This window comes from Plasmodium yoelii, assembly GCF_900002385.2.
Source record: "Plasmodium yoelii strain 17X genome assembly, chromosome: 13".
NCBI lineage: Eukaryota > Apicomplexa > Aconoidasida > Haemosporida > Plasmodiidae > Plasmodium > Plasmodium yoelii.
The window spans coordinates 2,576,142-2,589,429 of record NC_036185.2 but is presented as its reverse complement, the minus strand read 5'-3'; the positions used below and the strand labels follow the sequence as shown (position 1 = coordinate 2,589,429).

The window sequence follows — 13,288 nt, the reverse complement described above, 5'->3', positions numbered from 1 at the left end:
TCTATAAATTTGTAGCGTCAAAATATGCACATATATACTATATCGTATTCAAGAGATGAATAAATAACATAAGGCGGTAAAAATAAATATATATAAACTATATTATACAGATGATTGGCATATATTTTTTGAATGTTTTTTTCTTCTTTAATATATTTTTTTAAATTATATTGTAATCATTTCCAAACTTTTTCCTTCTAAAGTTTCATTTTATTTATATAGTTTTATGTGTATATATACAAATATCAACATAGAATTTTATCACTGTATTTTATATGTATAAAAAGCGTATATTCTCTTTCGCGTTTATGTATGTTATGTATATAATATATATGTAAACACATAAATGAAATAATTATACTATCACAGTAAATCAAATTAAAATATAATTAGAACTATATAAAATTACTAAACTTTTATACCTATTAATATTATATACTCATTCATATATATAGTATTCTTTTTTTATCTCTATACTAAGTTCAATACTTTTCTTTCTTCTTCACTCAAGTTTATTTTAACTTCAATTCTTGAGTTAACATTTTATTTTCACTTTTTTTTTTTTTTTTTATTGGGATTATTCTTTTATTTTTTTTATTAATTTATAAACGCTAATTTAATTATTGCTTATGTATTTTTTCTGCGTTATTCTTTATTATATACATAGTATATTTTTTTTAACGCCTATGGCATAAAACTAGTATCCCGATTGTATATTATATATATATTTATTTTTTTTTATTGCCTGCAATTAACGTAAATACGCATGAAAGGAAAAAGAAATGGCTAAAAATAAAATGGAAAAATAAACCAACAAACATAAAAAAACGTAAATTGAAAAAAGTATGTAATGTATAAATGATGTATAGCTATTTTTTTTGTAATTTCAATATATTATATTTTTTAGTTGTAAACTATGGGTATTAAAACAGAAGGAAAATGCTAGTGTATTTTTTTTCAACACAATATTATATATTTACTATATAAATAATAAAATATATCAATATTTTTTTATATTTTTATTCATTATATTTAGAATACCCAAACATATAAATTTACAATTATTTTACATGGCATACTACAATATTATTATAAATATAAACAACTGTTATGGTCAAAATATAACTTATTTATATCTTTGTATTTATATATATCTTTAAAAAATACCATAAAATAAGAAAAAGATATGAGTGTGTTATCAAATACAATATTATATATATTGCTAAAAAGTTAACATTTGTTAAATATAGTTTTATAATTTAGTTTATTTTCCTTTTTGGAAACTTAAAATCGCAATAACATAAATTTTTTTCATATAATAAATAATAGAATTTAAAATTGTCTTTCTGCATAAGTATATTAGCTCTGGTTTATTTACTTTTTTGTGAATAAAAAAAATTAATATCCCTACACAATGAAAACAAGAGCTCGAAAAGTCATAAATTACATATATACCTTCAAATTATTATAAGGAAATTACTTATAAAACCTTTAACAATTATAAATATCACAAAGAAAAATTAAATTTAAATTATATTGCAAAGTAGTGAAGTTTGTTTTCAGTTTTCCATATTAAGAAAAAATATTTCTTTATATTGAGCAAAATACGTATATGCATCCATTTCAGCAATTTCGAAAAATATAACCAAATAATGTCAAACAGAGTGAAATTAAACATCATATAAAATATAAACTAAATCAAACAATATAAAACAGTGCATAATAAATAAACAATGTAAAATAGCATAAACAAAATAAATAAAAATCAAAACTTCGAATTTGAAAATTTTAAAAGAACAAAAAAAAGTCTTTCTAGGTAATAAATTAAATGAATGTAGAAATTAATGTGGGAAAAATATCCATCAAATATTTCAACATGTAACGAATTGTTGTAAAAGGAGGGTTTTCGAATAGAGGAAAAAGTAAATATACGAATGAACAAATAATCGGTATATATGTATATACATTGTTACTGCATAATAATATTATACTGAAATAATAAAACTCAATATGATTTATTGTAATTATTAGGGTGTGCAACTATGTGTCATTAGAAAGCTTTTCATATTTCCCTCCAGTAAAAACTTTAGGAAATAAAAATTCTTTATCAAAACTATTTTGAACAATTTTTGTTTTATCAACCATTCTTCTTTCTTGTTTCGAAGCTTCTTCAGTTCTTTGCATTAATAGTTGTTCTTCTAATGAATTTTTATCACCACATCCCCATACTTCAACTTCGCTGATAGAAAGTTTGTATAAAAATGAAGAACCATTATACTCTTCATCTATTAAATCATCATTATAATAATTATCTGTATTTTTATTAGTATTTTTTGGGGGGTCATTTCCATCATTTTCTTTATTATTAACATTATCCTCTTTTTCATTTTTTTTTTGGTAATCTGGGAAATATAAATGACCACGTTCATAAGTGTAATCCGATTCAGTACAATATGAATTTTTAAATTCATCACTTAAAAAAAGTCGAAAACATTCTGTTCTGCCTCCGAAACCTAAACCCTTAGGGTAAAAGCTATTTTTACTATTTAAATAAATATAATTTGAACCCAAATTACTCGATCTGATTACTCTAAAAACTGGGGAAGCCGAAAACAAAAAATCATTTGACGACCCATAAAAAATATGTGAATCTTTTAATGGGGTAGTGCACACTCCTCCAAGTATTTGATTATCTTTTGTTTTTAATACAATAATTATAGGTGAAGGATAATAAAAAAACGAATTTATAAATCTATTAAAACTTGTTCCTTCTTTCCATGAGGCATACAATTTATACCATTCATTATTTATAAAACATGATGAACATTGCCTTAATGCAAATACTATTTCATCTGTTAATATTCTACTACTACTATTTAAAAATACACCTTTCAAACCTTTTGTTAAATTTTGGGTTTGAAGTACTGATGATGATTTTTCATATTTATTGCTTTTATTAATTTCATTTTCATCATTTTGCCCGTGTTTGGTACTTCCATTTTTTCCCTTATTTTTATATAGGTAGTGTATTAATTCTAAACTTTTAATACATGCTTCATCAAAATTTTTTAAATCACCTTCAAGTTTTATACTACTATCTAAATCTATCAAATTATTCGAATTTGTTTCATTTTTTTTCCAAGATTCACTAGATGAAATATCGTTACTATCCATAAAATGTTTAAATGTAGCCATAGAATAATTATTACTCATATATACAAATGTTGAATTAATATATTTTACTGCTAATGAAAAAATTGAATTATTATTATTATTACAAACTCCATTTACATATAATCTGAAGCCCATAATTATATTTTTAAAATTTAATTTTATGTGTGATGCCTTCAGTGGATCATTTATAAAATAAAGGTTTTCATCTTTATTATTATTGTATGGTAATGAATATATGTCTGATTCATTTTGTTTCAAATCATTTATGGAATCTTTATTTTCTAAATTATTTATATTTTTGTTACAATTGTTAAGATTTAATAATATATTATTAGAAGATAATAAATATAATTGCTCAATATACATATATGCAAATAAATGATGAAACGCTTCTTCGACAGATATTAAATCTTGTAGTGTATATTTTTCTGGGTATTGATTTTTTAATGCATTTTTTTCTGTTATATCAATAATATTTCCATTTGATTCAGATAAATTATTTTCAATTAAATCTATTTTTTTTTCCAATTCATCATCAACCTTATCATTTATTCCACTACACGTTCTAACATCCTTTATTGATATATTGGTGTTTCCCTTTTCCTTATCTAATTCGGAGTTATTTTTATCATTGGAAATATCAGAATTGGCAAATATTAATATATTTTTTTGGTTATCAGTTTTTAAAAAACTAGTAAATAATGTTTTTATAATATCATGGCTATTCGAATTTCGAATATATGACAATATATTAATTATATTTTGTAAACAGGTTTCGTTATTATTTTTTTTAAAATTTTTATTAAATAATATGTTTAAAGCGTAATTAAATTCATAGTTATTCGATTGGCTTCCCTTTTTTCCGTCAGTTTGTTTATGTAATTCATGAAAAGATGTTAATACTAAATATATATACGGTCTTAATATATTTGGAAATACAAATATAAAGTCTGCGATATTTATTTTATCATTTATTTCTTTATTGATTAAATGAAGTTTATTTTTTATTTTATCCACTTCCTCTTCACTCAAATTCCCATATTTTGGTGTAGCTTTTGAGGATACGTCACCCATATTTACATAGTATTTTATTTTATCTTTTTAGAATTTTTGAAAATATACGTCTTTTTTTAGCATAAGTGTAATATATTATAACATGCCCCAATATATACTATATATACTTGCCTATTTCTGAAAAAAAAAAAAAACCCTCAGTACAATAACGAATAAGTAAAAAATATAAATATATATTCAAAAGACTAATTATGTGTATACACTCGGATATATCTATAAGAGTATATATATACATACGTAACATCAATTGAAATATTTTCGAATCGGTTTAATATATACAATGTGAATTCGATTATATTTTAAATCAATGAAAATTATTATTCCAACTGATGCTAAGTTATACAAATATATGTATTAATAAATTATTATTCATTAATTTTTGTTTTAGTTTATTTTTTATGTACTTTTCCTATAATAATACTGTTAATGTTATAATCTTTAGAATTATTTTATAAACATTCACTCAAATTTACATAATTTACGTTTATTAATTTGTTTCCATTAAAATGTAATTCATACAAACTCTAAAATAATGGCATTATGTTTTAAAATGTTCCAATAAATTATATATGTTATCAATTCAGATATAATTTTTCTATAATTTACAAATATTGAGAAAATAAAATTTATAATGAATTATATACAAACCATTGTCCGAAACTATGAAACTTATATTTATATTTTTCATGTTATTAATTTTTTTTCTCATTAAATTTCTTCAAATTTGGATAATTCACCACCGTTTGTGTTTGTATAATTCGTAATCCTCGGCTAACTATATACATATAGATAGAGCGCTATAAATTAGATTGATAAAATATTAATCATTATATAATTATTTAATATACTTTTTGTACTTATTAATATATAGATTTTGTAAAAAATTTACATAAATAATTTTCTTTTATTACGCATTTTTTTTTTCTTTTACACAGTCTGATTAATTCGTGTGGCTAATAAAATCAAATAAATAAAGAGCGAAAAAAAAAGGAATTAAAAAAATTATGGAAATTAGGAGGAGAATTGAAGCAAATTTTTTATTTGGAGTTTACTAAACGAAATTATATGTGTAAGATTAATTTTAATAAGAGGAATTATTCAAACAATTATTTTAACGCTTTATCAATAAAAGATTTTTATGACGGAAAAAACGGAATAAATCAATGTAATGGACAAATATAACATCTCAACATATATATAATATATATATGGATGTAAGAAAAAATAAAATCATAACAATTTTTTAAACATGTGAGTAATAAATATTTTTAAATTTATTTTTTCGTCATTTTCGCAAAATAAATAGTTAATAAAATTAAATAATAATATATATATATATCACTCCATGTGATTGCTCCCAAGCTCTTGGTGATAAATTCCTTGTTAAAACTACATATTATTGTTACAAAAAAAATGTTTACATATTTTTAAATATATTAATTTTCTGTAATATTAAAAAAATGTTTGTGTCATAGCTTTAAAATATCTATGCTCATAAAAAATTAAGAGAAAAATATCCAATATATAAATTTGTAGACATAAGTGCATATATATATAATATATTATGAATGCATAAATTTACATAAAGTTATTAACACATGCGTCAAAACAAAAAAATATTATAAAAATTTTAAAAATAACAGATAAACGAAACAATTCCAAAATTTACTATGGTACATGCAAACACTCTTAATTTGTAAACATATTATTCCATACATTGATATTCCTTTAATTTATATTTCATTTTTATATTCCATATTTATGCTCAACAAACGGTAAGGCGCACACCTGAGCTAACACAAAACTGTGTGCAGATCTGCTCCTTAAAATTTTATATTTTTTTTTTTTTGAAAAATGCTCGGGAATAGCAGTAGGTATGGATATGAGTATTTTTTCATTGTTTTTTGCAAATTCTCTTTTAATATACCCCTGAGCGATCCGCATTTTATAAACTGGACTCCATGTACAAGATGTTATATAACCTATTGGCTCTTTATATGGATATGATAAAATTTTACAAGTTTTAAAAATCAATTTTTTGCATATGATGCCAACCCTTAAAAACTTTGATTTCATACTATACTCTTTTAAAATATTTTCATACCCAAAAACACTACGTTCTTTTATTTTTTTATATTTTAATGTCCATGCTAATGATGCTGTTATAGGGGTTGTATTTTTAAAGATATCAATTCCATATAAAGGGAAGCCTGCTTCCATCCTTAATATATCCAGAGCATATGCTCCAGCTAATTTTACATTTTTATGATTTAAAAATAATTTCACAAATTTATCACTTATATTATTATCTACAACAAATTCATATCCGTCTTCTCCTGTGTCCCCTATTCTTATGCATAATATTTCATATTTGTTTAATTCATCTTTATTTTCCCATTTTTCTGTTATCATATTAGTACTATTCTCTTGGTTGTTGAGTATATTGTTATTTTTTTTTATTTCTTTTACTATATTTATTTTTTCAAAACTCATGTATGGTATATTAAAAAAATTTGATTCATTTCCTTTTCTATTGAAGTATAAACCATGGATACAGTTATTCTCACAATTGTTACCAATGCTTTCAGAATCGGTATCACTAATGCTCAAATGTTGACTATTATTTTTTGCAGACTTTTTTGTGTAAATGTTCATATCATTCATAACATTTTTGAGATATAATTTATTTTCTTCTTGATTATGTAAATCGAAATATTCCATAACATCGTTAAATACAATATTGCTTATTGGGCCTTGTATGGATAAAACTCGTTTGTTCATATCTGCCTCAATATTAATATCCATACCACTATCTTTACAAAATAAAATATAGTCACTTAAAAATTCATATACCCCTTTTTTATAAAATCCAGATGTTATTAATACGATTTCATTATCACCTTTTAATACATATCCTATATCTAGAATATATGATTTATTGTCTAATATACATGTATAACAAACATCATTTTTATTCATATCATTTAAATCATTTGATATGAATTGGTTACAAATATAAAAACAATCATTTCCATATAATTTAATAATAAGTTGATATGATTTATCAAATAAGCTACATTTATTTCTAGTGTGTAAATATTCATGTAATGTTCCTTCAGAAAATTTTGAAGGTATAATACAATTATTATATAGAATAAAAGATGCGGATTCTATATTTTTAAAAAAAAAACTTAATTTTTTATTTCTATCGATTGTACTTAGCATTGTAAATACATCTAAACATCCAATATCGAATTCGTTCTCATCAATATAATTTAATATATCTTCGATATAAAGTTTTTTCGTCGTATTCTCATCATGTGTATTTTGTAAATTGTTATATTTGCACTCATCATATGTTAAGATATTGCCAGACGCTTCTTCATATGCCTTTACTCCATTTTCCTCTTCAAGAACATTATTATCACAATTTTTATAACTTTCTTCACCATTATATATACCATATAATTTCCCAGTTTCGTTTAAATTTTTTTCTGATAAATTATTTATAAAATTATTTCGTTTTTTTTTGTTGCTTTCTTTCTCTATCTTTTCTTTACCCGTTTCCTTTATATAATCACGTACCTTTGGATAGTTATTTGCATTACAGTTTTCATGTAAATTGTTTATGTTATTATATTCATTTATCAATGATTTTATATGTTTATCAACAAAATGTTCGGGATTTTCTATTTTATTAATTATTTCTTTTTTTTTATCTATGAAACTATCACATATAGAGAATATATCAAAGTTGTTTGGTTTGCTTTTATCAAATTCTTTCAAATCTTGTTTATTTTTTCGTTCTCTTCCGTAATGATGTGAACCATCATTTTTATTGTCAATTGCCCATGTTATTTCATTGTTGTTATATGCACTATTTGTGTACCCATCATAAAAATTAATATCATTTGATGAAATGTTTATATTTCCATTTGTTTCCATTTCCTTTCTGATTCTTATAAGCGCATCTATGCATTTTTTTTCATGCTCGTTTATCTCTTCTTTAATTTTTTTTTCATACATCGTATTACTCCCACTATTTTTTGTTACCTCCTTTAAAGGATTATTTATCCATCCCCCCCTACTTCCTTTTTTAACTTTTGAATACTTTGGAATCAAACTAGGGTTATGCTTATACTTCTCTTCATAATATTTTTCTCGTTGTTTTTGTTTTTTCCTAGTCACTGCCCCATATGTTCCAAATCGTTTTGAATTATTCAAATTAAAAAATATATGATCACAAGAATATGCAAACACATTGGTTAAATATACTTTTTTTCTTGTACGAAAAAAATTCATTTCGGAAATTCAAAATGTATTGGCATTTCAAAAAAAAAAATACATATATATAATACGAATAAACGATTCTATTTATTTATCACAAGCCATATTAACATTCCAAAGATAATCACCATATAGGTGAATACAAATTTAATTATATATCATCCAAACAAATAATTAGCTAATTAATGATTAGTAAAAATGGTAATACAATAATGTGTCAAATGTAACTATGGGGAAAATATATAATAAAATATCAAATCGTAGATTTAATTAATAGCCTTTATATATATGTAATTTTTCATACTTTCAAAATAATAATAGATTAATTTTTATCAATAGATAAAATTTACACATATTCAAACATATTAATTACAAAAAATGGAGAACTATATACTTATAGAAAAAATATAGTCGCATTATAATGATATGCACGTGTTTTGTTCCGTTCGCAATTTTCAATTCGATGGAATATCTTCATTATATTTTTTTAATTGCTTATTATATTTTTTAATATAAAATTGTTTAAAAATTTATCTTTTAAAGTAGTGTTAATAAAATTATGTTTATTTGTTCTTTTTTGAAACCTTCAAATTAGTTTGCATAGATGTAGGAACAAAAAATAAAAAATATAAATAATAATAAATTTATGAATATGCAATATATACATATTTGTTGTGCACGTAAAATCGTGACTAAAATATAATAAACAACTCTGATAAAATAGTGAGCATTTTGGAAATATGAAAACTTTTCCAAATTATATTTGAAAAGGATTTTTTTATTGAGAAAATATATAGCACATGTTAAAACGAAAAAAAAGGAAAAAAAACATGACTAAAAAAGTGAAAAATAGAGTTAATACAAATGTTCGAACTCAAATTTACACACATTTATATACCCTCTTATGTATACCTTCGTATTGACGTTAAAACATAATAATTTGTTTGCTTTTTAAAAAAAATGAGACATAATATTCTCCTTTTCGAATTCTTCGATTTTGTACAATTTCCATGTCCTATCAAAAGATGTGCAAGAAATCAAGTTTCCATCAGGAGATATATCCACATTTCTGACTTTATTATCATTATTGCATAAAATTTTCGTACAATAAAAGTTTACAGTATCCCATATTTTTATATAAGTATCAAATGAACTTGATACTATATATCTGCCATATGTTGGTTCAAAAATCGCATCAGTAACAATTTTATTATGTGCTAATATATTACAGGAAACTTGGAATTTTCTTAAATCAAATATTTTGATAGTATTATCAGAAGAACATGTACAAAACATATTTGGCATAAATGGATTAAAACTTATATTCATTATACAATTATTATGAATCATATGTTTTCTTTCGATATTTCTTCCTGTTCTAATATCCCATAACATTAAACCACCTTTTGAATCCCCTGATAAATATAAATTTCCGTATGGGTTAAATGTAACTGAATATACATTAGAATTATGTCCTTCTTGATAAAACAATTCATTTTGTGTTTCGATATCAAAAAATTTTATTGTTTCATCTTCTGAACATGTTAATACAAACTTATTTAAAGGATGAAAACATATTTTATTTATTCTGTCATCATGCGCCTTAATTTTACATAATAAAGGCTCTTTATTATCCACATTGTTATTATTGTCATTTATGTCTTCGCTGCCATTTTCATCATTTTCGTTCGCATCTTCCTGGCTATTATTTTTTTTTTCATTTTTTTCTATTTTTTTTTTTCCCCCTTTCTTTCCATCGTTGTTATCATTGGTATCACTTTTATTGGATAGATTAGAATAATTTTCAGAAGAATTATTACCATCATTTGTTTCGTGTAAAAATGGCTTCCATATACAGAATGTTTTATCAGATGAGCAAGAAGCCAATAACAAGTCATTTTTATTTATATCAGTATAATTAGTTGTAGTGTAATATGAATAATTATTTGGATAATTCCATTCAACACAATTTATTTTATCAACATGACCATTTTTAAGCGTTTTAACAAGATTATAATTATCATTTTTAAAATTAAATATATTTATATATGTATTGTAACTACTTACTGCAAATACACTATTATCTGGAGAAAATTTCCCCATAGTTAATGGTCTGCTATCTCCTAATTGTGAAATATATAAATCTAATTCTGATTTTATATGTTCATTATATGAACTAATATAATTTTCATATTGTTCTCGTGAATATTTATTTTGAAAATTATTTATCATTTCTTTATATAAATATATTCTAGGTAATGTTTTTAATGTTATATCTATACGAGATAATTTTAATTCTTCTGTACTTTCAGTGTAAAATTTCTCTTTTAATATATTATCAGATATACCGCTTTTTGTAGTAGCATCATCTTTTTTTATTCCTTTATTTCTCAATTCATCTTCAAGTTCATTTACTTTTTGATATTCAGGTGAAGTTGTATCATATATTTTACTAAAATCAATATAATATTTTTTTAAAATGTTTTTAAATTCTTCGACTTCTTCTATATTTTCCCCTTTGTTTTTTATTATCAATTTATCATATCTGGTAACTAAAATATGTTTTAATCTGTTTCTTTTATCATAATTATCTTCCGCAAATAAACAAATAGGCTCTTTTAACAATCTTAAAATATTTTTTACTTCCAAATCCTTTGTTGGAATACCTAGACATACTTTCCTTATCTTATTTTTTATTTCGAATTCTTCTAATATACTATCATTGTTAATTTTTTTGCTACTTATATCACTATTTTTCAGTTTATTACTTTCAAGTGATTTATAGTCATTTATAACATCACTAATTTTCATTTTATCGATTTATTTTATTATTATTGTTTTTTTGTTACAGGGTACAAAAATCACATTCATCCCCATACATATTATTTTCCCTTATCCATACATGTAATCACATGTATAATACATATATCGCTTATATGTATATGCAAACCAAATTGGAATTACATCAAATGCTTACAAATATATAACATATGTTATATAATGAATCATCTGGAAATGCTAAAATACGCTTCGTTTTTTTTTTTTTTTTTTATTGTAAAACATTTAATAATTCATTTTATCACATTGTAAAGAGATTTTTAAAATATTTGAAATTTAAAAATTAATAATTTAAAAAAAATAAAATAATACCAAATAAAAGAAAAAAAAAAACATAGGTGAACAAAAATCATTTATTGAGAATGAAATATATTTAAAAAATAGTGTACCGTAAATAATACCTAATAAATATTATATATAATATTCGCAGCCTATATATAAAAAAAATATCAGTTTAAGATTATGACGAAATGTTAATTTATTATAAAGGAACAATTGTAAATAGGGAATATTATAATAATTATTTGTCATGGAATGGTATTAATGAATATAAATATTAATATGAGAAAAAAAAATTTATGATATTCCCAAATTGGGGGGTCGACCCTTTTTAATAAATGTCATATAATAAACAAAATTCATATCACTTATTTAAGTATATTATAGAAAGAACTAGGTATAGATAAAGTCATACGTGTTTACAAAATTATAATATTTTTGATATGCAATAGAATATATATGATTATATTTCATTAAGCTTACTCAACAAATTCTAAGACAGTATCTATAATAAAATATACTGTAATTTTATTACACCCCAATATATACACATAGTCAAATATTAAGATATTTATTATGTCATTTTAGTTTAATAAAAAAATGTCTATTACGTTTTTTCATTATATCCCCTTTTCATATATTCGGATTTGCCCTCATCTTATTAAAATAATCATAAACTCGTTTTATATTTTTCTTTTTGCTTTTCCAACTACCTTCATATTATTATTATTGTTTTATTTTGATTAAAAAATGTATATTTCGTAATTTACGTTGATTTCCTTTCCATGATTATGCTATTTCAAAAAAAACATAAAATAATTAAAGGACAAGCGTGAAAGCATTTGCACATAAATAAAAATTTAATATGGATCACACAAAAAAATAGAAAATTATAATAATAATGAATATTTAACATAATTATTATTTCACTTATTCCATTAATTATTCTTATAAATTTAATTGTTTTTGATTACTATTCAATTTTTTATTGGCATACTTTATATGCAGTTAGCTATTTTTTTGTTTTCAATTTTTTTTTTATACGGCAATTAGCTAAATATTATTTTTTTTTATTAACATAATAGACATTCAAAATCATCTAAAAAAACATATGTAAATATTAAAATGACAGTATATTTTTTTTTCGACATTCAAACATAGTTGTTTTATCATATGCACAGTTAAAAAATTATATACTTTCAAAAGATTGTGTGCAAGGATAGAGATTAAAAAAATTGTAAGGTGAATTTTTATTAACTAAAAAATACATGTATACAATTTTTTTATAGTTTAGCATTGAAAGCAATTATATTAAGACAGATTCACAATTTTTTACAATTAACAGTTTTCTTCATATTTTTATTATATTATATTATTTTTTTTTTGTCCGCTTCCCACTAAAAAAAATAATAACATAAATATTTTTAATTTTTAATTTCAAAGGTTTAAAAATATACAACAAAAATATCATCATACATTAATATAAAAATGAATTTACAATTTAAAGTTATAAAATGTATAATTTTTCCCTTTGAGAAGGATGTATGCAACTAAATAAATAAAAAAATATTAATAAACAAATTTGTGAGCGTATGCAACTTGTAATTTTTATTTATATAGTATATTTATATACATT

The 13,288-nt window shown here is 22.1% G+C and overlaps 3 protein-coding genes across 3 annotated transcripts; all 3 read right to left on the bottom strand.

Annotated features, from left to right (window-relative positions):
• Positions 1-2,040: 2,040 nt before the first annotated feature.
• On the bottom strand, positions 2,041-4,248 carry PY17X_1362800 (uncharacterized protein; the record flags this gene model as incomplete). Its single annotated transcript, XM_721004.2, has 1 exon — positions 2,041-4,248. The coding sequence occupies one exon, from the start codon at positions 4,246-4,248 to the stop codon at positions 2,041-2,043; it is 2,208 nt and encodes a 735-aa protein (XP_726097.2).
• Positions 4,249-5,994: 1,746 nt separating this feature from the next.
• PY17X_1362700 (uncharacterized protein) lies at positions 5,995-8,550 on the bottom strand (the record flags this gene model as incomplete). The annotated part of the gene is made up of 1 exon (XM_721005.1): positions 5,995-8,550. The coding sequence occupies one exon, from the start codon at positions 8,548-8,550 to the stop codon at positions 5,995-5,997; it is 2,556 nt and encodes an 851-aa protein (XP_726098.1).
• Positions 8,551-9,486: 936 nt separating this feature from the next.
• Positions 9,487-11,346, bottom strand: PY17X_1362600 (uncharacterized protein; the record flags this gene model as incomplete). The annotated part of the gene is made up of 1 exon (XM_721006.1): positions 9,487-11,346. One exon carries the CDS (start codon positions 11,344-11,346, stop codon positions 9,487-9,489), a length of 1,860 nt encoding a protein of 619 aa, XP_726099.1.
• Between the last annotated feature and the right edge of the window lie 1,942 nt (positions 11,347-13,288).